The sequence below is a fragment of the Oncorhynchus kisutch genome, linkage group LG11, assembly GCF_002021735.2.
Source record: "Oncorhynchus kisutch isolate 150728-3 linkage group LG11, Okis_V2, whole genome shotgun sequence".
NCBI classification, from domain to species: Eukaryota; Metazoa; Chordata; class Actinopteri; order Salmoniformes; family Salmonidae; genus Oncorhynchus; species Oncorhynchus kisutch.
The window spans coordinates 48,949,378-48,976,657 of NC_034184.2; the positions used below are offsets into that span (position 1 = coordinate 48,949,378).

Consider the following 27,280-nt stretch of genomic DNA (forward strand, 5'->3'; position numbering starts at 1 on the left):
TCCAGTCCGAACACGGCGTCCAGTCCAGCTCCATGGCAGGAGCCCTTCTCTGCCCTGATGCCCAGTCTAGACATGGCATCCAGTCCCACTCCATGGCAGGAGTCTTCTTCTGCACCTAGGTCCAGTCCAGGCACAGTGTTCAGACTGGGACTATGGCTGGATCTGCGGGATGAGCGGGTTCTTTGTCCCGCACCAGAGCCGCCCTCGATGCTGGCAGATCCGCGGGATGAGCGGGTACTTCACCACGCACCAAAGCCGCCACTGATACTAGACACCCCCCCCCTAACCCTCCCTTTTTGTTTCAGGTTTTGCGGTCGGAGTCCGCACCTTTGGGGGGGGTACTGTCACATCCTGACCTTTATTTTCTATGGTAGAGTAGGTCAGGGCGTGACTAGGGGTTTAGTCTAGTTTATATTTTCTACGCGGGGTTCTAGTTTTCTATTTTTTATGTTGGTGTTTTGGTATTATTCCCAATTAGAGGCAGCTGGCTATCGTTGTCTCTAATTGGGGATCACACTTAAGTAGCCTTTTTTCCACCTGTGTGTTTTGGGATCTGGTTTTCAGTTAGTGCACGTAGCACTAATAAATGATGTGGAACTCAACATCCGCTACGCCTTGGTCCGATATTCATTCCAACGAACGTGACATCTCTGGAGATGTTTGATCGAGTTCAAGTCCGGACTCTGGATGGGCCACTCAAGGAAATTCAGAGACTTGTCTCAAAGCCACTCCTGCATTGTCTTGGCTGTGTGCTTTGGATCATTGTCTTGTTGGAAGGTGAAACTTCACCCCAGTCTTAGGTCCTGAGCGCTCTGGATCAGGTTTTCATCAAGGATCTCTCTGTACTTTGCTCCGTTCATCTTTGCCTCGATCCTGACTAGTCTACCAGTCCCTGCCGCTGAAAAACATGCCCAAAGCATGTTGCTGCCACCACCATGCTTCACAGTAGGGATGGTGTCAGGTTTCCTCCAGAAGTGACGCTAGGCATTCAGGCCAAAGAGTTCAATATTGTTTTCATCAGACCAGAGAATCTGGTTTCTCATGGTCTGAGAGTCTTTAGGCTGTCATGTGCCTTTTACTGAGTAGTGGCTTTTGTCGTACCATAAAGGTCTGATTGGTGGAGTGCTGCAGAGATGGTTGTCCTTCTGGAAGGTTTTCCCGTGCCCACTGAGGAACTCTAGAGCTCTGTTAGAGTGACCATCGGGTTCTTGGTCACCTTCCTGACAAAGGCCCTTCTCCCCCGATTGCTCAGTTTGGCCGGTCGGCCAGTTCTAGGAAGATTCAAACTTCTTCCATTTAGGAATGATGCGGACTCTGTGTTCTTGGGGACCTTCAGTGCTGCAGACATTTTTTGGAAACCTTCCCCAGATCTGTGCCTCAACAGAATCCTGTCTCTGAGCTCTACGGACAATTCCTTTGACCTCAAGGCTTGGTTTTTGCTCTGACATGCACTATCAACTGTGGGTCCTTATATATACAGGTGTGTGGCTTTCTAAATAAATTGAAATTCATTGAATTTACCACAGGTGGACTCCAATCAAGTTGTAGAAACCTGAGCTCAATTTCGAATCTCATAACAATGGGTCTTTCTGTTTGTTTTATTTTATTTGTAAAAATGTCTAAAAACCTGTTTAGGCTTTCTCATTATGGGGTATTGTGTGTAGATTCCTGAGGATTTAATCCATTTTAGAATAAGGCTGTAACGTAACAAAATATGGAAAAATTCAAGGGGTCAAATTACTTTCCGAAGGCACTGTAGGTGGGCAGTAGCATTGTTGACGAAATGCAGGCATCGCAGCATAACTAGGAAGAGGTATTGGGAAAAGAAAGTGGATTTGTGCTTCACTATTCCCAAAGAGAAAGACTGTCACCAGAAAGGTATTCATTTCACAAATTGTGGTTGTCACTCATTTAGTGAGCTTCCCCCTCATTCCTGGCTTTCTCTTCTCCTATAACTCCAAGACATAGCGATTGGTCTCCCCCACTATGTCTCTGACCAGCTTGTCTGACAGAAACAGCTTAGAGCACTCCAGGCTTTGCATTCCAGACTGGGACTCATCAAAGTCCAGCTACCGCAGACCTCCCGTACCCCATCCATTGTTGGTCTGCCTCCATCACCACCAGCATCTTCAGATGGACCTGGGACTTGGTGGGCCAGGGTCTAAAGATGCAGGGTTCTCAATGGCCAAAAGGTCGGGGCTTAGCTCCTCACTGTCACTGTCATAATCTGATTTCTCACTTTCATACTCAGACTTTTTTTTTAATTGCCAGAAATTCCACATTTGTGAGTTATCGCCTTTTGATTGACATTGCTAGTGCTACTTCTTAGCCCACTAGCTACATACTTAAACAACAATACTGAAAGGCTCTGAGTGAGTGTCAAGAGGTTACGTGATTGACTGACGGAACGTGCCACATGTACGTATCTGTAAATCATTATCAGAAAATGGTTTGTGTTGTGGCGAAACCCTGCGCTGACACTTTTAGAGCACATCAGCAGTAAGGTAGGAGGAAATAAAGATAGCTATTCCGGCTCTCTAAAAGGTAGCTCTTGGTTGGCGCGGCAGTTGGATAGTGTGTGCAATGCAATGAAGTCTTGTTTATTTTCAGCATGTTTAATCACTGTTGAGCTCACCCATGATGTAATGAATTGTAAATAGTAATTGCTATTTGTTAATTTATAGTATGGTTTCTGTCAGCTGAGAGTTAGCTAAATATGACCACTCAGATTAGCTCACTCTTTCCTCAGTTAGCGCTAGGACTCATGTAGCCTAAATTTTTTAGGTTTGGATGAGAATTGTGTTTTGCTGTTGCTATTTCTTTGAATGTCTGAACATTCCATCCAAAAATAAACTGCTCTCACTGAGAACATAAAGTTGTGAAGACTGTTTGTGTAAAATGTTTCTGTGACAAAACAGTGTAGCCAGCTCATATGCTGACTGTTGCGTCTTAGACGTGGTCGGATGACGCAGATGCTACGCTATAGGACTGTTTTGCTAGCACAGACTGGAATATGTTCTGGGATTCAGGCAATGGAATTGAGGAGTATAACACCGTAGTCACCAGCTTCATCAATAAGTACATCGATGACGTCGTCCCCAAAGTGGCCGTACGTACATTTCCCAACCAGAAACCATGGATTACAGGAAACATCCGCACTGAGCTAAAGGCTAGAGCGGCCCATTTTCAAGGAGCGGGACACTAATCTGGACGCTTAGAAGAAATCCTGCTATTCCCTCAGACAAAGCATCAATACAGGACTAAGATTGAATTCTACTACACCAGCTCTGATGCTCGTCAGATGTGGCAGGGCTTGAAAAATATTATGGACTACAAAGGGAAACCCAGCCGCGAGCTGCCCAGTTACGCGATCCTACCATACTTATTTTCCACCATATTTTGCAAATCATGATCATTCTGATCTGATCATTCATCACTCCAGTGTTAATCTGCAAAATTGTAATTATTTGCCTACCTCCTCATGCCTTCTGCACACATTGTATATAGACTCCCCCTTTGTTTTCTACTGTGTTATTGACTTGTTAATTGTTTACTCCATGTGTAACTCTTTGTTGTCTGCTCACACTGCTATGCTTTATCTTGGCCAGGTCGCAGTTGCAAATGAGAACTTGTTCTCAACTAGCCTACCTGGTTAAATAAAGGTAAAAAAAAAATAATAATAATAAAAATAAAAAAAGATCATTAAAAATCATCCTACAATGTGATTTTCTGGATTTTCTTTCTCTCATTTTGTCATAGTTGAAGTGTACCTATGATGAAAATTACAGGCCTCTCATCTTTTTAAGTGGGAGAACTTGCACAATTGGTGGCTGACAAAATACTTTTTTGCCCCACTGTATATGTATATAGCCTTGTTATTGTTATGTAATTTTCTTGTGTTACTTTTATTTATTTTTATTTTTAAATTCACTTTAGTTTATTTAGTAAATATTTTCGGAACTTTATTTCTTGAACTGCATTGCTTGTAAGTAAGCATTTCAAGGTAAGGTCTACATGTTGTATTCGAAAAAATTAGATTTGATAAACACAACATTTAAAGTGTTGGTCCCATGTTTCATGAGCTGAAATAAAAGATCCCAGACATTTTTTCATTTCATATGCACAAAAAGATTATGTTGCAGAAATGAGTTTACATCCCTGTGAGCATTACTCTTTGCCAAGATAATCCATCCGCCTGACAGGTGTGGCATATCAAAAAGCTGATTAAACAGCACGTTCATTACACAGGTGCACCTTGTGCTGTGGACAGTAAGGCCACTAAATATGCAGTTTTGTCACATAGCATATCCCTAAAGTTTTGAGGGAGCATGCAATTGGCATGCCGACTGCACAAATGTCCACCAGAGCTGCCCGAAAACTGAATGTTCAATTCTATACCATAAGCCTCCGACCTAAAAAACGCAGACCATTTGCAACCATGCCAGCCCAGGACCTCCACATCCGGCTTCTTCGCTGGGCCTGGCTCCCCAGTGGGTGGGACTGGCTCCCCAGTGGTTGGGTCTGGCTCCCCAGTGGGTGGGCCTATGCCCTCCCAGGCCCACCCATGCATGTGCTCATGCCATGTGAAATACATAGATTAGGGCCTAATTCATTTATTTCAATTGACTGATTTCCTTATATGAACTGTAACTTGGTAAAATCTTGAAATTGTTGCATGTAGCATTTAACATTTTTGTTCAGTAGCATTTTAGTCCAATGTTTGTAAACAAAGTGAATGTAAACACACACTGTAAAGCATCAAAACATAATTAACAACTAGAATTTTGGTCGGGCGTTGCATCCATAGCTCAGTCTATGAATATGAGAGTGGTTACAATTTTCCTGCCCCATACCTCAGATGTTTATCGAAACAGTGGCGGGGAAACACTTTGTTAATGTTTCAATTGCAGATTGAAGAGCGTCTGAACTAACCGATATTGTCTGGGCTTTTCTGCTGCTCAAAACAAGATTTACGTCTTCGATGTGGGTGTGTTATGTTCGCTATATCGTACCCTGACTTTGTTGTTCTTTGTCCATCTTGAGTCACCATAGCAACAACATTGCCACTACTACTTTTTTCAGAATTAATCTTTGATGAATCAGGAAGAAAATGTGACATTTCTACAGAGGTTTTAGTCGCACAATTTTACATCTAGCTATGGTGTTTTGTGCATTATTTCTGAAGAAAAACAATTTCCATTTAAAGTAGACAGCTGACACAACATTGCTTAGAAACATGCTGTCAGTACGGACTGATTTCTGAGAACACTTATTCATCAGAAAGCGGTCAAACTATTGTCAATAAAGAACAAGCTACATGTTGTTTATCAGTGCCTAAAATCAGTAACTAGTAAGAACATAGCTCCGTTTATCAATTTGAGATTGGTTACATTTCTCCTGGCCCATCCTTCAGCTTTTATTGTGTCAACTGTGGGTTGCCCCTTTAAAATAGAATTTGTAGAGAGTACTAATGTTACTGTCCCCACTACAATAATAAATACTTAAATACAGTGTACATGTACTTTTGTCCTTGAAACATTTAATTGAAATACTGTAGAATTCCATTCAATCCGATGGAGGAATGCTCCTTCTGAGGAGTACCAATATGGTGGACGGGGGATTCAAAATCTCTCATTGCCAAAACATAGCATCAGTAATCTAGCGTTTACATCATTGGTGAGCACGTGTGCTCCAACTTACCGGGAGATCGTATTCTATGAGACTCAGTATGACATCGGTGCAGATCAGTACTCCTGTTTGTCCTATTCCAGCACTACAGTGTACAGTGACAGGTCCTTTATGGTGGACCGCTCGGAGGTAACGGATAAACCTGACCAGCTGCTCTGAACACTGCGGCACACCGTGATCAGGCCAACGGGTAAACTTCAGGTGACGGACAAAGTGGGTCTTACCAGACTGGAACAGGAGGGAACAGATATCAATCAACTGATCAATAAAATGTCAACTTATAATATTTGTACAAATGCATTTTAACATAACAAAAACCAGGGCCTAAACCCTCTAAGAGATGACAGTGGCTTATTGACGACGTAATTGAAATGAGAGAGATTGTGCATCCTTCAAAACTGCTTTCATTGGATTTAGTAGATACAAAATTAGCACATTATACTCATGCTAATTCATGCTTTACATATTTCAGCTTCTACTATCCTCTCTCCGTCACATCTATGAGTAGATCGTATTTGAGCTGTGTTCTCTTTCTGTCATCCCTCTCTCCCCCTCACCTCTTTCTCCACCATGCGGATGATCTTGATGTGGAAGTATTCCTGGATCTGCTGGTTCTCCAGGCTGAGAAGGAAGCGTCCCGTGTCCAGGGGACAGCTAACCTTCTTTGGCCAGTAGCGGTGACACTTCACCCTGCCTCTCTCCACATCCTGGGTCATCATGGCTATCACATCAGACCTGGGAAGTGGGGGAGGAGGGTTGTTAACAACTTTGTCCTGTTCAATTATATGCTATAAGATTTTAGTTAGAGGTCAGCACTGACACACCAGTATTGTGTTCATTAGGCATCAAATAGAAGAAAACAGACTGAAACAGGGACTAATAATAAATGCAGATTTTCTACTGGAAAATGTTTTCTGTCAAAACACTTGTGTGTGCACTGATGTCATGTACTGTATGTAAACACTTTTCACAACACACCACAGACCTGTTCTCCCAGACCATCTGCCAGAAGTCAGGCACGGTGGAGGGCAGAGGACCCTGGCAGGAGATATAGAATAACTCCTCACTGCCAACCTCCATACGGATATAACTGGCGTTAATATAGTCCTGGTTATCACCCACTAGAACACGCGCCTTATCATCTAGAGAATGGGAAGAGAGAGCGAGAGAGGGGTTAGAGAAGGGCAGAGAAAGTTAGTTACAGTGGGGCAAAAAAGTATTTAGTCAGCCACCAATTGTGCAAGTTCTCCCACTTAAAAAGATGAGAGGCCTGTAATTTTCATCATAGGTACACTTCAACTATGACAGACAAAATTGTAGGATTTTTAATGAATTTATTTGCAAATTATGGTGGAAAATAGGTATTCTTTCTTTGACGAAAAGCTCATGATCATTAGAAAGCAAATTACAGACTCCTCTTTAAATCTGTGTATTTCTCCAAAGCTCATTTGTCCCGAGTCTGCACAACACTGCCAGGACCTAGTATCAAGGGAGACACTCAAGTTTTTCAATACTATATCTCTTGACACGTTGATGAAAATAGTAATGGACCATAAACCTTCAAGCTGCATACTGGACCCTATTCCAACTAAACTACTGAAAGAGCTGCTTCCTGTGCTTGGCCCTCCTATGTTGAACATAATAAACGACTCCCTATCCACCGGATGTGTACCAAACTCACTAAAAGTTGCAGTAATAAAGCCTCTCTTGAACCAGAAAATATAAAAACTATTGGCCTATATCAAATCTCCCATTCCTCTCAATGAAAAAAAAAGCTGTTGCGCTGCAACTCACTGCCTCCATGAAATCAAATGTATACGAAACGCTTCAGTCTGGTTTCATACCACATCATAGTCTGAGACTGCACTCGTGAAGGTGGTAAAATACTTTTTAATGGCGTCAGACAAAGGCTCTGCATCTGTCCTTGTGCACCTTAGTGCTGCTTTTGATACCATATCGATATCCACATTCTTTTGGAGAGATTGGAAACCCAAATTGGTCTACATGGACAAGTTCTGGCCTGGTTTAGATCTTATCTGTTGGAAAGATATCAGTTTGTCTCTGTGGATGGTTTGTCCTCTGACAAATCAACTGTAAATTTGAGTTTTAGGACCACTATTTTTTTCACTATATATTTTACCTCTTGGTGATGTAATTCGGGAAACATAATGTTATCTTTCATTGCTATGCGGACGATACACAGCTGTACATTTCGATGAAACATGGTGAAGTCCCAAAATTGCCCTCCCTGGAAGCCTGTGTTTCAGACATAAGGAAGTGGATGGCGGCAAATGTTTTACTTTTAAACTCAAAACACAGTTGCTAGTTCTAGGTCCATAAAAACAAAGAGATCTTCTGTTGGATCTGACAATTAATCTTGATGGTTGTACAGTCGTATCAACTAAAAGTGTGAAGTACCTCGGCGTTACTCTGGACCCTGATCTCTCTTTTGAGGAACATCAAGACAGCTTTTTGAGATCAACATAACGTTGCAAAAATCCATGCATCCATGCTTTTGTCACTTCTAGTTTAGACTACTGCAATGCTCTACTTTCTGGCTACCCAGATATAGCACTAAATAGACTTCTGTTAATGCTAAACACGGCTGCTAGAATCTTGACAAGAACCAAAAAATGTGATCATATATCTCCAGTGCTAGCCTCTCTACACTGGCTTCCTGCTTCCTGTTTCAAGGTTTTACTGCTAACCTACAAAGCATACATGGGCTTGCTCCTACCTATCTTTACGATTTGGTCCTGCTGTACATACCTAAACGTACCCTATGGTCACAAGACGCAGGTCTCCTTATTGTCCCTAGAATTTCTAAGCAAACAGCTGGAGGCAATGCTCCTATAGCGCTAAAGTCACTGTGTACTACTATAATAACACACATCATATATCATACAAATCTAATTATTTTTCTATGCCACATACTCTCTGGTCAGTTTCATAATCTTCCCTAACCATGTTTCCTCATTACAGGAGTTAACTCGAGGACAAACCCATAAACCATTTTAGGTTTATAAACACCACATTTATTGTCCATGGAACGTCCTGTGAAACACGCATTCCTCAGTAGTTTTCCAAAATGGAACAATAAAACAGCATTTCCCAACCCATTCAGGTCAGGCATATTGCACACAAACACACAGACGCACGCATGCACACATACTTTACGAGGTGACCAGTGTGTTCCACTGGTCAACAGTCTAACAATGCTCTGTTGTTGTTTTACCAGGAACAGTTCAGTCCAGGGAATAGTAAATACATAGAGGAAAACAACATAGAGGAAAAAATATAGATTAACGAATAAAGAGAGGGCACTGGGGAGTAAATGACGTGGGAGGAGAGGCATGATAGACATAGGGTGAGAAAAGAGGAGACGAGTGATGGAGGGAGGAGAAGAGAAGGAGACGAGTGTTGTGGTCTATCTCACAACGGGATCTGATGGAGATCGGGAGTCTCATCACTCAAAACTTCATCTCCCATCACTCCTCACTCTTCCTTAACACATCCCTCCTTCGCTCTGTCGTCTCTCTGTCAAATCTCAACAGAGGCCAAGGTTTCATAGTTGTTCTCAGCAGATAGAAACAGAACTCCCAGAGTGAGAAAAGTAAACACTCTATTGTGTCAGTGTGTGTGTACATTAGGCCTGGGCGGTAATTTCATATTTAACTATATACCAGTATTGATGCACGGACAGGTTTGGGTTTTTACTTTACCTTCTAAAATGTTTCTTTGTTAAATGAGATACGCCACTCAGTTTTTATAGTTTACTTCTGCTACTTGAGTCACCTCTCTCCCTCGGTTGTCAATAGATACCACAGCCACAATGTCGAAATTGGCTATATCGTAAAAGTTCATGAAAACAAAGCAGTTAGCAGTATGGTTAAGGTTAGGGAAGGTTAGGTTTAAAATCAGATTTGAAGAACATTGTAGAAATAAGCAGCGTTTAGCCATAATTATGACTTTGTGACTGTGGTAACTAGTGACAACTTTCTCCCTCTCTCACCAAGCCTCGCCCCTCACTCAAGGAGCGCAGTTGTTGTTGCTCGACCACGAGATCACAGAATACTGTCTTTGATGAGATCACTTGCTGACCGTTCACTCTTCAGTCTGCATCAATGCAGCAGATGCAATAATATGTTGATGGCAACAATGCTGCTTTCCACTTTGCTTCTTATATAAATCCACAGCCTCCCAGGTGGCACAGTGGTCTAGGGCACTGCATCGCAGCGCTAGCTGTGCCACCAGAGACTCTGGGTCCTCGCCCAAGCTCTGTCGCAGCTGGCCGCGACCGGGAGATTCGTGGGGCAACGCACAATTGGCCTAGTGTCGTTCGGTTTAGGGAGGGTTTGGCCAGTAGGGATATCCTTGTCTCATCGCGCACCAGCGACTCCTGTGGCGGGCTGGGCGAAGTGCACGCGAACCAAGGTAGCCAGGTGCATGGTGTTTCCTCCGACACATTGGTGCGGCTGGCTTCTGGGTTCAATGCGCGCTGTGTTAAGAAGCAGTGCGGCTTGGTTGGGTTGTGTTTTGGAGGACGCATGGCTTTCGACCTTTGTCTCTCCCGAGCCCGTACGGGAGTTGTAGCGATGAGACAAGATAGTAATTACTAACAATTGGATACCATGAAAAGGGGGCAACATTTTAAAACAACAAAGAAATATATATACATATATATATATATATATATATATATATATATATATATACACAGTGGGGCAAAAAAGTATTTAGTCAGCCACTAATTGTGCAAGTTCTCCCACTTAAAAAGATGAGAGGCCTGTAATTTTCATCATAGGTACACTTCAACTATGACAGACAAAATGAGAAAATAAAAACCAGAAAATCACATTGTAGGATTTTTTATGAATTTATTTGCAAATTATGGTGGAAAATAAGTATTTGGTCACCTACAAACAAGCAAGATTTCTGTCTCTCACAGACCTGTAACTTCTTTAAGAGGCTCCTCTGTCCTCCACTCGTTACCTGTATTAATGGCACCTGTTTGAACTTGTTATCAGTATAAAAGCCACCTGTCCACGACCTCAAACAGTCACACTCCAAACTCCACTATGGCCAAGACCAAAGAGCTGTCAAAGGACACCAGAAACAAAATTGTAGACCTGTACCAGGCTGGGAAGACTGAATCTGCAATAGGTAAGCAGCTTGGTTTGAAGAAATCAACTGTGGGAGCAATTATTAGGAAATGGAAGACATACAAGACCACTGATAATCTCCCTCGATCTGGGGCTCCACGCAAGATCTCACCCCGTGGGGTCAAAATGATCCCAAGAACGGTGAGCAAAAATCCCAGAACCACACGGGGGGACCTAGTGAATGACCTGCAGAGAGCTGGGACCAAAGTAACAAAGCCTACCATCAGTAACACACTACGCCGCCAGGGACTCAAATCCTGCAGTGCCAGACGTGTCCCCCTGCTTAAGCCAGTACATGTCCAGGCCCATCTGAAGTTTGCTAGAGAGCATTTGGATGATCCAGAAGAAGATTGGGAGAATGTCATATGGTCAGATGAAACCAAAATATAACTTTGTGGTAAAAACTCAACTCGTCGTGTTTGGAGGACAAAGAATGCTGAGTTGCATTCAAAGAACACCATACCTACTGTGAAGCATGGGGGTGGAAACATCATGCTTTGGGGCTGTTTTTCTGCAAAGGGACCAGGACGACTGATCCGTGTAAAGGAAAGAATGAATGGGCCATGTATCGTGAGATTGAGTGAAAACCTCCTTCCATCAGCAAGGACATTGAAGATGAAACATGGCTGGGTCTTTCAGCATGACAATGATCCCAAACACACTGCCCGGGCAACGAAGGAGTGGCTTCGTAAAAGAAGCATTTCAAGGTCCTGGAGTGGCCTAGCCAGTCTCCAGATCTCAACCCCATAGAAAATATTTGGAGGGAGTTGAAAGTCCGTGTTGCCCAGCAACAGCCCCAAAACATCACTGCTCTAGAGGAGATCTGCATGGAGGAATGGGCCAAAATACCAGCAACAGTGTGTGAAAACCTTGAAGACTTACAGAAAACGTTTGACCTCTGTCATTGCCAACAAAGGGTATATAACCAAGTATTGAGATAAACTTTTGTTATTGACCAAATACTTATTTTCCACCATAATTTGCGATTATGTGATTTTCTGGATTTTTTTTCTCTCATTTTGTCTGTCATAGTTGAAGTGTACCTATGATGAAAATTACAGGCCTCTCATCTTTTTAAGTGGGAGAACTTGCACAATTGGTGGCTGACTAAATACTTTTTTTGCCCCACTGTATGTATATATATATATATGTATATAAATATATAAATGAACAATTATTTAATACAGCCGGAGAAGTGCTGGTGTAGGCCTAATTTAGCATGTTTTTTTTTGGTGCAACAGTAACCTATACATCACAGAAATAGGCAAAGCATGAATGTATTATCTACATGAAGCAAGAAAAGAAGGTCCCACTCCCCTGGGATTTCTCCTACACAAAGAATCTTTTTGGACAAACTGAACATTTGCTATCTAACTGAGAGTCTCCTCATTGAAAACATCCGAAGTTCTTCAAAGGTAAATGATTTTATTTGAATGCTTTTCTTGTTTTTGTGAAAATGTTGCCCGCTCAATGCTATGCTAGCTATCAATACTGTTACACAAATGCTTGTTTTGCTATGGTTGAAAAGCATATTTTGAACATCTGAGATGACAGTGTTGTTAACAAAAGGCTAAGCTTGAGAGCTAGTATATTTATTTCATTTCATTTGCGATTTTCATGAATAGTTAACGTTGCGTTATGGTAATGAGCTTGAGGCTGTATTCACGATCCCGGATGGCTAGTATCAAGAGGTTTTAAGCTACCACAATAAAACAATATTTATTTTGAACTATTATCTGACCAGATAACAACCAAAACATCTTTCCCATAATGTCTTGTTATTGTCATTAAAAATACCTCTTCATCTGGTTGCAACAAGGACCACTGGGTTGTCTTACAACCAGAAAATGATGACATTAAGACGTCTTGTGTCAATTTGGCCCGCAGCTGTTCTCTCCAGCCCCAGCCCAGATTAGATAGTTCTAGTGCAGACTACACAGCAGGGTAAAAGGGACTGTAGTTTAACTAGTTTAACAGAACTTACAGGGCAGGATGTCCCGGTAGAGGTTCTTCTCCCGGTTCTCAGGAGCTTTCCCCACCAGACAGTTATCAAATGGCTGTAGATGCTCCAAGGCCTAAAACAAACAACACGAATAACAGCAACTGAAATTGTTTGCTTCTGCTATTGAAAAGGCAGACCAACGTGCATGATATGGTTAGCATACTTCATTAGTGTGTGTTTGCGTGCGTGTATGTGTATGAGGAACACAAACTGTATACCCACCATGAACTCTCGGACCAGTTCTTGCTGGTCTAGTTGATGTTGTAGTATCTGTATCAGGGCTTTCACTCTGGGCCCAGAGTATTGACTGGTTTTAGCTGGACTGATCATGGCTAGGCTGGCCAACTCTTCTTCTGAAACTATAGGTGGGCCTGGAGAGAGAGGGGAGAGAATCAGTTCTTACATTTTAGTCATTTAGCAGACCCTCTTATCCAGAGCGACTTACAGGCGCAATTAGGGTTAAGTGTCTTGCACATCGGCAGTTTGCTAACTAGTCGGCTCGGGGATTCGAACTAGCGGACTTTAGAGCAAAGGCTTAACCGCTAGGCTACCTATAGTAAGGTTTTTGTAGACCAACCATTTAACAGTGCTTCAAAAAGAAAAAGCCATGATGCAAGAGCTCCTGGAGCAGTTTAGTGGTTAAGTGCCCTTGCTCCAAAAAAAATTGGGATTTGAACCGGCGGCCCTGCCTTGTACCTGAGGAAGGTGACATCGTCTCCTGACCATTAGCTTCAAACGCCCCATCATCCTCATCCACGCTGCTCCAGCCATCTGATTGGCTGTTCTTGCTGCCCGTGATGGGTTCGCCCAATGTCGTCACAGAGATTTGGTTCCTGGAAGGGGGGGGGGGGTCAGGGATGAGACCATTCCTACTCTTCTGTAGGGGTCAGACCAGACCATTTATAGTGTTCTGTAATAGGGTTGAAATCGTGCAAGGCTGACCCTCCTTTCCCTGCTTCTTTTTTACCTGACCTACAGGGTTGCGCTTTACATGACTTTCAGCTTATAAAGGCTTCCTAAAACCGTACTAATGCCTTCATAAGCACTAAATGAACGTGTTAAAGCATCTATAACCATATGTCATGCTTTAAAGGGTTCATAAATGTGGCATAACTGTGTGACAATCACGAATGTCAAATGTGACATAACAAATGTGACATATAATGAAAACATGTGCTTTATAAAGGGTGACATTTTGGGCTGAAGGATGGCATACGCTCTAAAGGGATGACATCTTAGACACATTACACCTAATCTCATTCCTAGACACTTCTGCCCAAATGTGCAAAAGGTCTGGTGGACCAACGCATCAAACTTCATTAGTTAGGGTTAGGTTTAAAATACAATTTTAAGAAGATAAATTATGGAAATGGGAAGGGTTAAGTAGTGTTAAGTAGTGACAATGACAAATACTTTACTCAGTAAGGTCATTCCTATAGAATTCTATGGTCACTCCCACTAAGGCCAAATTGGTTGATAGATATTCACAGGCTTATATGTGCTGTGTGTGCAATAGCCTGGGGATGAAGCTACCACAAGAAACACTTGATGAAAGCCCCCAACCTAATGAAATTGAAAGTGTCTTTCTTCTGGAACCAAGTTACATGTTCCTTAGTACACAAACATACACACAACAAAAACATTCACACCCTACAAATACCTCTCACACCCTACAGTAACCACCTGCGGATCATGAAGGAACCTTCATAAATAAGCAGAACATTAATAACCTATTTATTGACACTGTGGTGTCCTGTAATACTTTGTTTAAAGTGAGACGCCGTCACATTCATAACACATACTTAAATGCCTTGTATCATATGACGATGTACTTACTATAAAGTCTGACACCTTTGGTCATTCATAACACATACAGTGCCTACGGAAAGTATTCAGACCCCTTGACTTTTTCAAAAACAAATTATGCTACAGCCTTATTCTAAAATGTATTCGTCGTTGTTTTCCCTCATCAATCTACACACAATACCACATAATGACAAAGCAAAAACAGGTTTTGAGAAATTTTTGCAAATTCATAAAAAATGTAATACTGAAATATCACTTTTACATAAGTATTCAGACCCTTTACTCAGTACTTTGTTGAAGCACCTTTGGCAACAATTACAGCAGCGAGTCTTCCTGGGTATGGCACTACAATCTTGGCACACCTGTATTTGGGGAGTTTCACCTATTCTTCTCTGCAGATCCTCTCAATCTCTGTCAGGTTGGATGGGGAGCATTGCTACATAGCTATTTTCAGCTCAATCCAGATATGTTAGATCGGGTTCAAGTCCGGTCTCTAGCTGGGAGGACATCAAGGACATTCAGACTTGTCCCGAAGCCACTCCTGCTTGGTCTTGGCTGTGTGCTTAGGGTCGTTGTCCTGTTGGAAGGTGAACATTCGCCCCAGACGGAGGTCCTGAGTGCTCTGGAGCATGTTTTCATCGAGGATATCTCTGTACTTTTCTCCATTCATCTTTACCTCAATCCTGACAATTCTCCCAGTCTCTGCCACTGAAAAATATCCCCACAGCATGATGCTGCCACCACAATGCTTCACCGTAGGGATGGTGCCAGGTTTTCTCCAGAAGTGACACAAGGCATTCAGGCCAAAGAGTTCAATCTTGGTTTCATCAGACCAAAGAATCTTGTTTCCCATGGCCTGAGAGTCTTTAGGTGCATTTTGGCAAACTCCAAGGGGCTGAATACTAATGTAAATAATGCTGTAATTCTGTTTAAAAAATATATATATTTTGCAAAAACGGCTAAACCTGGTTTCGCTTTGTCATTATGGGGTATTGTTTGTAGATTGCTGAAAAAAGAAAAATATTTAATCAATTTTAGAATAAGGCTGCAACGTAACAAAATGTGGAAAAATCAGTGTCTGTGTCACTAATCAGTGTCACTAAAAAAAGTACTTCCAGGTCACGAGATTAAAATACAAAATCTAAATAAAAGTCCCACGTAATAGTAGAAAAGTGTCAATAACTATTCATGATATATGTAAAATAATTGTCTAAACATTAACAATGATTTATATTTGTTCATATTTAAGTGACATGCATTAAATGACTGTTTTAAAACATGTTCCATTGTCAAATAAATGAAGACAATGCGAATCACTGTATATGGAATACATATTGGCTTAGAGAAATAATTCATTCTGCAACAGCAAAATAATTGTAGTGAATACTCAGTAGGGTCTGTAGAATGTACTGTATGGTATCATTTCATGGGGGTCTGAATGATACGGAGGGCCTTTTCCTCCACCCATTCCATTGGCGGCCCGAATCACATTCAATGTGCGCTTACTGCATTACAGAAAATCTGCTAACCAAACAACAGTGCAGGGCATGCACACTGAATTAAAGGGCAAGTACACTCAAAAATCTGTGTTTCTTAGACTGTTTACAGACCTCAAAAGACATCCCCTGATGTGGTTTAAGCAAGAAACACAGAAAATCAAATGCTGTTGTTTTTTTGTGAAAAAACTGGGGTAAACCGAAACCTGGAAAACCAAAACCATGAAAACGGAATATTAGAAAAAACAGAAGTAAGGCAAAACATTTAAACCGATTTTAAAAGGCCCTACAACATTTTGGGGGAAGTTGAGATCAGGTCCAATATTGAATATGCACCCTAGTGGGAAAGAGGTTGGGCCACCCTAAAAATGTTTTAGTGAAATAAAATATAATTCATAAAATGTACCATACAGTCATGCGTGAATACATTTTTACGTATGGGTTGTCAAGGGAATTGAATCCAATATGTAATCCTTTATGAAGCACAGGTTTATGTCATATTTGACATAGTGGGTTATGTCAGATTTGACATTGGTGGTTATGTCACAGAGTTAGGCCAAATGTATGAACCCTTTATAAAAGCATGACATATGGCTATAGATGATTTGTAACACATTTATGTAGGGTTTATGAAGGCTTTATAAGCTGCATGTAATTTAAGCGGGACCAAATACGGTCTAGAAAAGCTGCTATTATATCTGATATCAAACGAGATGGTAATTTTACATGAAGTAAAATGATGTGCCTTGCTTCATCTCTTTAAAATTGTTTTTCTAGTACTGTAAGAAGTGTTCTGGCTTTAGATTTGAATAGTAGAGAAGTAAGATCTATACTTCATACCCACTAAGTTTGTGTCAAAAGTGCTGGTAAATGGTCAAAATTTCTGTTATTTGTAAAAGTTGAGATGAAAAATTGTTGATGTGGTTACTAAAACAGAGGTCACTCTTGATTTCTGATCTGATTTTAGATTTGAAAAGCAGAAAAGTAGACAAAGGTGTCATACCCTCCAAGTTTGTGTCTAAGTTGTTGGGAAATGGTCAAAGTAGCTGATTTGTATCAAAAGTCATAATGTTTACTCATCGTCTCAGGCTTAGAATGTTATAAAGGAAATACTGTAAGTTGGAAAGTATACCCACTACATGTATAAAGTTTCCTTACTGTGCTTTGAGCATGTATTATTAAAAATGATTAACGTGTTTTTGTTCAGAGTGGGATGTGATTTGATTAGCTATAAGAAGTAATTGTTTTTTTAAGACTTTGCAAAGTGAGTAGTCACCACCACTGAGTGAGATCATAAAGTGTGTCAGCCTGCCGGAACCGCCCTTTTCCTACAAACTGTAAAAATTTTGGTAAATGCAAAGTATATGGTTACTGTAAGTGACAATCATTTCTGAATGTACTAATGCTAAGTGTCTCTGTCCCTCTCTCTCTCCATCTCTTCTTTAACAAGCAGCCATATTGTTGTCATTCTGCGAGGGACCTGTCTTCAGCATATTAAGTCAATAACCGATGCAACGTGTGTATGTTTATCCTGTGTTCCCATTTAATTAGCTAGTAAATAAATAATTAAACCAATTTGTGTAGTACTGAATCATAAGTAAGGCTCAGGTTTTTGCAGAGGCAAGGAGGTTACAACTGTTCAGAGTGATGATATGATACGAGGTTATGATTAATAAGTTAACTGATTATAGATGTGATAGCTAAAGACATTTTAGAGTTTAATTCGAGAGATGGTAACACTTTAAAGAACTGTCCCCAGTCCACCTGGCCATGCTGCTGTTCCAGTTTCAACTGACCTGAGCCCTAGGACCATGCCCCAGGACTACCTGACATGATGACTCCTTGCTGTCCCCAGTCCACCTGGCCATGCTGCTGCTCCAGTTTCAACTTCCAGCTGACTGTGCTGCTGCTCCAGTTTCAACTGTTCTGCCTTATTATTATTCGACCATGCTGGTCATTTATGAACATTTGAACATCTTGGCCATGTTCTGTTATAATCTCCACCCGGCACAGCCAGAAGAGGACTGGCCACCCCACATAGCCTGGTTCCTCTCTAGGTTTCTTCCTAGGTATTGGCCTTTCTAGGGAGTTTTTCCTAGCCACCGTGCTTCTACACCTGCATTGCTTGCTGTTTGGGGTTTTAGGCTGGGTTTCTGTACAGCACTTTGAGATATCAGCTGATGTACGAAGGGCTATATAAATAAATTTTATTTTATTTTATTTGAACTGCTTTCATGGTGCCCCAGATCCTAATGAGATAATTGTTACATTAATTTAATCAGGTAACAATTAAACATAGTTAGTTAATTAGATAAATAAGTCTTCAGATTGATGTTAAAGTAAAGTTACGACACTCTTAATTGGTAGAAGATAATTGTGTTCTTATTCCAGATTTAAATAGCAGAGAAGTACATCAAGATGTCATACCTTTTAAGTTTTTGTCTAAAGTACTGGGAAAGTGGTCAAAAAATTCAGTTGTTTCTAAAAGTTGAAAAAAAAAATGGAGTTGATGCAGTTACTAAAAGAGCTGTATTGTTTTGATGTTATATTTGAAAAGCAGAGAAGTAGATAAGGATTTCATACACTCTTAAGTTTTGTTTTAAATTATGGGAATGTGGTCAAAGTAGCTGATTTGTGTCAGAGGTCACAATGCTTAGAATGTGCTCACCCAGTGCTATAATTAGACATTTCTGAAAGGTCTTTAACAATTAATTCAACAGTAGGAAGTTAGCTAATGAAAGTAGTTGATGCGGTTACTAAAACAGCTCTACCTCTTGATAGGTAGTAGATAATTCTGTACTTATTCCAGATTTGAATAGCAGAGAAGACAAAGATTTCATACATTTTAAGTATTTCTCTAAGTTGTTGGGAAAGTGGTCAAAGTAGCTGATCTGCATCAAAAGTTACTCAGTTTAAAGTGAATAGAATGTTGAAAGTCATAGCTTTTGCACGGGAGTTTTTAACAATGGGAGGTTTACAATGTTCAAAAAATCCCATTAAAAGGTAGAGAAAGTTTAATACATATTAGTAGTGAATAGGTCAATCGAATGCAGACCATAGAAGGACACTGGATTGGCGCACATTTAACACATCTGATCTAACAGTGGATATTTGTCAAATCTGTCATGATTGATGTATTGTAACAGGCCCAAAGGTCTACAATGTGGTTACTAAGATACGATTTAGATATATTTGGCTGCATAGCATTTAGAAGTTGTCCCTTTTAAGGTTTAGAAAAAGTGACTGCCAAATGCTAACTCCCATTCGTATAAGCTGGTAGCATAGCTGGCACACAGAAATTGGTTATGGTAGTCAAAGTAGATTTTAACTGTTATGTAGTTGATTGATGACAATGGGGTTGAAATCCATACAAGCATTAGAACTCAGATTTTTACTTAAACTTTGTTTGAAATAGACAAATAAACAATAGCCTAAATGTAGGCTAATTTTGCTAGTATTGAGATGCAGGTGGGAAAACAGGGCAGTCTTTTTATTTCATGCTATCTTGGCTGAGCTCCTATGTCAAGCACCGGGAAATGAACTCCAACATCTCAGAAGAGGTAAGGTATTTTCATTGAGCCAGTTGCTTGAAATTAACTGGATGGCTATAGAGATTAGCCCTCAATCATTACGAGTAGCGCAGTTAGCGGCAGTTAACTCATCAAGGAAACATCTATTTTGTGTCTGAAACTGATCATTCAAGTAAAGTGAATTTAGCTTTAAGAATCCAAATCGTACAGGCCCAAATGTGCGATTGTTATTGAGAGACAGATGGAGCAGAGGAAGAGAAGAGAAGAAAAGAGGAGGATAAAGTTAGTCTTACCTGTCAGAGGCTTCATGCAGCAAGTTAGCCACACTCTTGCTAGACAGGCAACAAGCCGGATGAGAGGGTATACTGGTACAGCTCTCCTACACAACACACAGAGACACAGAGACACAGAGACAGAGAGAGAGACAGAGAGAGAGACAGAGAGAGAGACAGAGAGAGAGACAGAGAGAGAGACAGAGAGAGAGACAGAGAGACAGACAGAGAGAGAGACAGAGAGACAGAGAGAGAGACAGAGAGACAGAGAGAGAGAGACAGAGAGACAGAGAGAGAGAGACAGAGAGACAGAGAGAGAGACAGGTGGCTCTTAAGATACACTGGCAATGATACAATGGTGTGCGGGTGTGTAAGACTCTAAAGCGCAACCATTATGTTACATACAGAAAATATTGACTTTTTCCACATTTTGTTGTGTTACAGATTGAATTTTAAATGTATTAAATTGAGGTGTGTCACTGTTCTACACAGAATACCCCATAACGACAAAAAACATGTTTTTAGAAATGTTTGTAAATGTATTGAAAATGAAGTACTGAAATATCTAATTTCCAAAGTACAAAAGTATTCACACGTTAGAATCACCTTTGGCAGTGATTACAGCTGTGAGTCTTTCTGGGTAAGTCTCTAAGAGCTTTGCACACCTGGAAAATAACAATATATGTGACCGACTGGCTCAAATCATGTAGCAAAATTTGAAATGGTGTTTTTTTTACATTGGATAAAAGTAGAGACTAGGAGCTAGAAAATGGTATATCATACACTACAGTTAAATAGCAATGGGGAAGTTATTTTGCTTTGAAAGTTTATAAACTCACTTTTGAGAAAATGGCCTTTGAATGTTTTGCTACTACTACTGGAGAGCCTTTGTCTACACCCACTCAGCATCGTTCACACCCTCTTAAGCTTTATCCCCACCCATCTCTTTAAGGGTTTATCTGACCTTTTTTAGTCAGATTCAAAATGGCTATTGATAACAAATTTGTATTTTGTGTTTGTGACCCATTTATTTTGAGAATGTTCTTATGTCAGAAGATTTTGGAGTACGTTAGAAGATTTTATTATGAAATGAACTACTATTAATGTTAATTTGAAAGACTGATATTATGATTAATATATATATATTCTCTCCTCAATTTGTGGTAGTTACAGTCTTGTCTCATCGCTACAACTCCCATACAGACTTGGGAGAGGCGAAGGTCGTGTCCTCTGAAACACAACCCAACCCAACCGCACTGCTTCTTGACACAATTCCCATCCAACCCGGAAGCCAGCTGCACCAATGTGTCGGAGGAAACACCGTACACCTGGCAACCTGGTTAGCGTGCACTGCGCCTGGCCTGATACAGGAATCGCTAGTGCGCGATGAGACAAGGATATCCCTGCCAGCCAAATCCTCCCCAATCCAGACGATGCTGGGCCAATTGTGTGCCACCCCATGGGCCTCCCGGCTGCGACAGAGCCTGGGCTTGGACACAGAATCTCTGGTGGCAGAGACCACTGCGCCACCTGGGAGGCCATTATGTTTTATTTTGATCCAAATTATACGGACCCTGATTTAACTTAAATTGTTAATTTGTTTATTTTTCACAGCAGATTCTTTATCCATAAAATGAAGTGTGTGGAGAACAAACCCATCTTTACATTGTTTAAAATATAATCAAAATATTTTTTTTGAAATTATCAGTATGTGTAAAAACAAAAAAGCAATACATACCATAAAACTTTTTGACAAATTGAAAATGTATCATCTCGATATGTATTACTGTTAGGTTTATGTACTCTTGTTTGTATATTTCTGTTTTTGTATTTGTTTTGTTGATAATAATAATAATAATAATAACACAAAACACATTTTAACTTCTAAGGGCTAGGCCCTTTTTTTTCTCCATTTCCGCCTGGAAATGTTTTTGTTTTTTTGAGAGACCATCCTCTTAGAAATACAAGAGAAAGGTCATATTGAAAATGAGCTCCTTGGATGGAATTCCTATGGCTTCCACAGGGTGTCAGCAGTCTATGTTCAAGGTTTCAGGCTTGTAACTTCAAAAATTAATAAGAAATAATAGTTTTAGTTGAAGGACACAGTCTTAGAAATCCATATTTGCATGCGTCATGAAGAAATTACGCAACTGCTAAAATTTCCTAGATAAATATTATAGTTTGATTACATTTTAGGCTATCTGAGGGGTAAATAGAAATGTATTTTGACTTGTTGAAAAAAAGTTTAGGGGTAGATTTTCGGATTCCTTTCTCGGCAAATTGAACGAGTGGATTAGTCAAATCGATGGTGCCAACTAAACAGACCTTTTGGGATATAAAGAAGGATTTTATCTAAGAAAATGACTCTACAAGTTGTAGCTGGGACCCTTTGGATGACAAATCAGAGGAAGATTTTAAAAAAGTAAGTGAATATTTAATCTTTATATGTAAATGTATGAAACCTGTGCCGGTGGAAAAATATGTTGATGTGGGGTGCCATCTTTAAACAATCGCATGGCATGTTTTCGCTGTAATAGCTACTGTAAATCGGACAGTGCATTTAGATTAACAAGAATTTAAGCTTACATCTGATATAAGACACTTATATGTACCTAAATGTTTAAAATCCATAATATTTACAATTATTTATTTGAATTGTGTGCCCGCTAACGGGACACCGATCCGGATTAAAAAGCAGTCAGGCACCCAAGCTAACTTTCTAGCTACTTCCAGACAAGTGAGGGAACAGCTCACTGAACATTGCTCGCTATAGCAGAGCTGGTTAGGCTGTTATGTTATCCAGAGCATTGGTAACTGCAACTGGATAAAGCACTAAATAAACATCAGTTAGTGCTAAATACGGCTGCTAGAATCCTGACCAGATGTCACGGATGACTCGGAGGTGAAGGTAGGAATCAGGCGCAGAGAGCAGAGGTTTCACGGAAAAATGCACTTTAATCCGGCACAAAATGGTCATGCCCAAAACACAGGGCGGAAAACAGAGACCAACCCAAACACAGGGTAACAATGGTCCGGAGCACAATAACACCTCCAATACAAGATGTGAACAAAATATAATCCCGCACAAACAAGGGCGGGCTACACAAGCTTAAATAGGAAAGCAAATCAAGAAATCACAAATAGGAACAGGTGCAACTCATAAGACTAAACTAACAGAAAAGGGAAAAAGGGATCGGTGGCGGCTAGTAGGCCGGTGACGACGACCACCGAGCACCGCCCGAACAGGCAGGGGAGCCAACTTCGACGGGAGTCGTGACACTAGAACCAATTTTTTGTAATCATATTACTCCTTTGCTAGCCTCCCTACACTGGCTTCCTGATAAGGCAAGGGCTTAGGTTTTACTGCTAACCTACAAAGCATTACATGGGCTTGCTCCTACTTATCTTTCCGATTTGCTCCTGCCGTACATACCTGCACGTATGCTACGATCACAAGGCTCAGGCCTCCTAATTGTCCCTCTAATTTCTAAGCAAACAGCTGGAAGCAGGGCTTTCTCCTAGAGCTCCATTTTAATGTAATGGTCTGCCTCTTTGTGGGCTATACTCTGCCTTGTCTCAGGATGGTAAGTTGGTGGTTGAAGATATCCCTCTAGTGGTGTGGGCGCTGTGCTTCGGCAAAGTGGGTGTGGTTATATCCTGCCTGTTTGTGCCTGTCCGGGGGTATCATCGGATGGGGCCACAGTGTCTCCTGACCCCTCCAGTCTCAGCCCCCAGTATTTATGCTGCAGTAGTTTATGTGTCGGGGGGCTAGGGTCAGTCTGTTATATCTGGAGTACTTCTATTGTCTTAGCCGGTGTCCTGTGTGAATTTAAGTATGCTCTCTCTAATTCTCTCATTCTCTCTCTCGGAGGTCCTGAGCCCTAGGACCATGCCTCAGGACTACCTGGCATGATGACTCCTTGCTGTCCTAAGTCCACCTGGCTGTGCTGCTGCTCCAATTTCAACTGTTCTGCCTGCGGCTATGGAACCGAGACCAGTTCACCGGACGTGCTACCTGTCCCAGACCTGCTGTTTTCAACTGTCTAGAGACAGCAGGAGCGGTAGAGATACTCTTAATGATCGGCTATGAAAAGACAACTGACATTTACTCCTGAGGTGCTGACTTGTTGCACCCTCGACAACTACTGTGATTATTATTATTTGACCATGCTGGTCATTTATGAACATTTGAACATCTTGGCCATGTTCTTTTATAATCTCCACCTGGCACAGCCAGAAAAGGACTGGACACCCCTCATAGCCTGGTTCCTCTCTAGGTTTCTTCCTAGGTTTTGGCCTTTCTAGGGAGTTTTTCCTAGCCACCGTGCTTCTACACCTGCATTGCTTGCTGTTTGGGGTTTTAGGCTGCGTTTCTGTACAGCACTTTGAGATATCAGCTGATGTAAGAAGGGCTATATAAATAGATTTGATTTGTTGATCATTGCTAGACAGCCCTTTTCAAGTTTTGCCATATATTTTCAAGATGATTCAAGTCAAAACTGTAACTAGGCCACTCAGGAACATTCAATGTCGTCATGGTAAGCGACTCCATTGTATATTTGGCTTTGTGTTTTAGGTTTATTGTCCTGCTGAAAGATGAATTTGTCTCCCAGTGTCTGTTGGAAGCAGACTGATCCAGATATTCTTCTAGGATTTTGCTCATGCTAAGCTCTATTCTGTTTCTTTTTATCCTAAACTCCCAAGTCCTTACTGATGACAAGCATACACAACATGCAGTAGTGGAAAAAGTACTGAATTGTCATACTTGCTTGAGTAAAGATACCTTAATACAAATTTACTCAAGTAAAAGTCACCTAGTAAAATACTATTTGAGTAAAAGCATTTGCAATAAGCATCACTGTACTGCTGTTTCCAAGTGCCCTAGAGAAAAAAGTGAGTGTAGATTTGTGACCGTGGTGGTTGTACCATTACTACATTGAAAACTGCTTGTCTCTAGCCCAAACTGTTCAGAATTTGTGACCCATATAATCTACGTTGCAGCTGGATGCATCTCAATTGGCGGGCCACATTTTACATTCATAAACCATCTTGTTTTAAAACTAATTGTAGGCTGTTAACACCTTGTTCAGTCATGTTACCTCAATAGGTAGCTAGCTAGCCACCTGCCAACTTTACCAGTATATCCAAACATTTTGGGGCACAGAAAGAATGGAAATTAGAGATCAATGATCATAGCAATTAATGAATGACATATTTGCATGTTGTCACTCAGAACGTCACTGACATTCTTAAAGAGGCAGTGAACAATTTTCAATGTAATGCATCTCAATTGGAAACAGGTTTTTTACACTTTGTAATTTCAATGACAGGTATTTGTATCAAGATTTTAGCTTTTATAATAAACAAATGTCTTTACAGGGTTACATATTTGTTTCTAGGGCACAACATCTGCTTGAAAACTACAATAACTAGAATTAGTATAGGTCCAATAAAGACTGACTCAATCAACAAGAAATTGTATTTTCTGGTGCTCTTAAATTTTATGTGGTACTCCTAACTTTCTAAAGTTGGGAGCACCAGTGCCACCATTTATGTTATTTTATTTAGAGCTCTGTGAGTTTGTGTGTGGGTGTGGGTGTGTGTGTGTTACCTGTCCAGCCATGCCTTCTGTCAGGGCCTGCAGGCGGTTTGTGGGATGATGGGTAGGAGAGAGGTGGGGGGGAGAAAGGGGGGCATCCTCCTCTACATAAGGTACTGGATCTGAAGTCAACTCTGGAATCAAACACACAGGCAAAATTACATACAGTATAACTCAATTATTTAAGTACATTTGGTTTAGGTTTGAGGACTTCAGATTGGAATATATACTTAGCTAAAAATACAACTTTTTAAGTATGAAACCCCCCCAACAAACATTAATTTGGGATTAACTGGCCCTCTTATATCTCACCAGGGGGAAGGTCCTCCTGCTTGACATCAGGTAAGGAGCAGGCAGCAGGTTTAGAGACTAGCTCTGCTTTATCCCCCATGTTGACTCCTTGGCAGGTCATCATATTTGATCCAGGACAAGGGCAAATATTTGATCCAAGACAAGAGGCCATATTGGATCCTGATCCAGGACAGGAGGCCGTATTTGACCCAGGGCAGGCGGCCATGTTGTCTCTAGGGCAAGAGGCCATATAGAAGAAACCATCAGTGCAGGGTGTTGTATTGGCCCGTCGTATGATGTCTCTACAGATGTTGAGCTGGACGTTTCCCTTTACCTTACGGAGGATATCCACCACCTTACTGTGGCTCAGACCTGATACTATTATCCCATTCACCTAAAACACATTGGAATATAACAATGACACACTTACAATGAGCTCCAAAAGTATTGGGACAGTGATACATTTGTGTTGTTTTGGCTCAGTACTCCAGCACTTTGGATTTGAAATGATACAATGACCATGAGGATAAAGTACAGACTATCAGCTTTAATTTGAGGGTATTTTCATCCATATCGGGTGAACAGTTTAGAAATTATAGCACTTTTTTGCATAGTCCCCCTATTTCAAAGTATTGGGACAAATTAACTTATATGTGTATTAAAGTAGACAACAAGTTCCATATTTAGTCCCATATTCCCAACACACAATGGCTACATTAAGCTTGTGACTGTACAAAAGTGTTGGATGCAAAGTTACATTCATGTGGGAAGCTGCTTGTTACGGTTTTCTTCTGGTGAAAGAGAGGCGGACCAAAACGCAGCGTGGTTATCTTTATACATCTTTAATGAAAGATGAAAATATGAACAATTTACAAAAAAACTATAAATGTAAACAGAAAACAGAAAACAGTCCTAACTGGTGCAACAAACACAATGACAGGAAACAATCACCCACGAAATACCCAAAGAATATGGCTGCCTAAATATGGTTCCCAATCAGAGACAACGATAAACACCTGCCTCTGATTGAGAACCACTCTAGGCAACCATAGACTTTGCTAGACAACTCTACTAAACACAACCCCATAAATCTAATAAACCCCTAGACAAGACAAGACACATAAATCACCCATGTCACACCCTGGCCTGACCAAAATAATAAAGAAAACACAAAATACTAAGACCAGGGCGTGACAGTACACCCCCCCAAAGGTGCGGACTCCCGGCCGCACACCTAAACCCATAGGGGAGGGTCTGGGTGGGCGTCTGTCCGCGGTGGCGGCTCTGGCGCTGGACGTGGACCTCACTCCATCATAGTCTTTGTCCACCTCCTTAGCGTCCTTAGATTGGCGACCCTCCCCGTCGACCTTGGCCTACTAATCTTAACAAAGGGCCCCACTGGACTGAGGGGCAGCTCCGGACTGAGGGACAGCT

The 27,280-nt window shown here is 41.1% G+C and overlaps 1 protein-coding gene across 1 annotated transcript in view; it reads right to left on the reverse strand.

Moving 5' to 3' along the window:
* Positions 1-27,280, reverse strand: part of LOC109899561 (tyrosine-protein phosphatase non-receptor type 13) — a 72,341-nt gene that overhangs the window by 13,038 nt on the left and 32,023 nt on the right. Inside the window, exons 11-19 of the mRNA XM_020494905.2 lie at positions 25,868-26,240; positions 25,568-25,689; positions 19,978-20,063; positions 13,549-13,685; positions 13,075-13,223; positions 12,835-12,925; positions 6,674-6,830; positions 6,246-6,423; positions 5,701-5,916 (exon numbers count right to left, since the gene is read on the reverse strand). Of these exons, the coding sequence (XP_020350494.1) occupies positions 5,701-5,916; positions 6,246-6,423; positions 6,674-6,830; positions 12,835-12,925; positions 13,075-13,223; positions 13,549-13,685; positions 19,978-20,063; positions 25,568-25,689; positions 25,868-26,240 (1,509 nt within the window). The remainder of the gene's footprint in view (positions 1-5,700; positions 5,917-6,245; positions 6,424-6,673; positions 6,831-12,834; positions 12,926-13,074; positions 13,224-13,548; positions 13,686-19,977; positions 20,064-25,567; positions 25,690-25,867; positions 26,241-27,280) is intronic.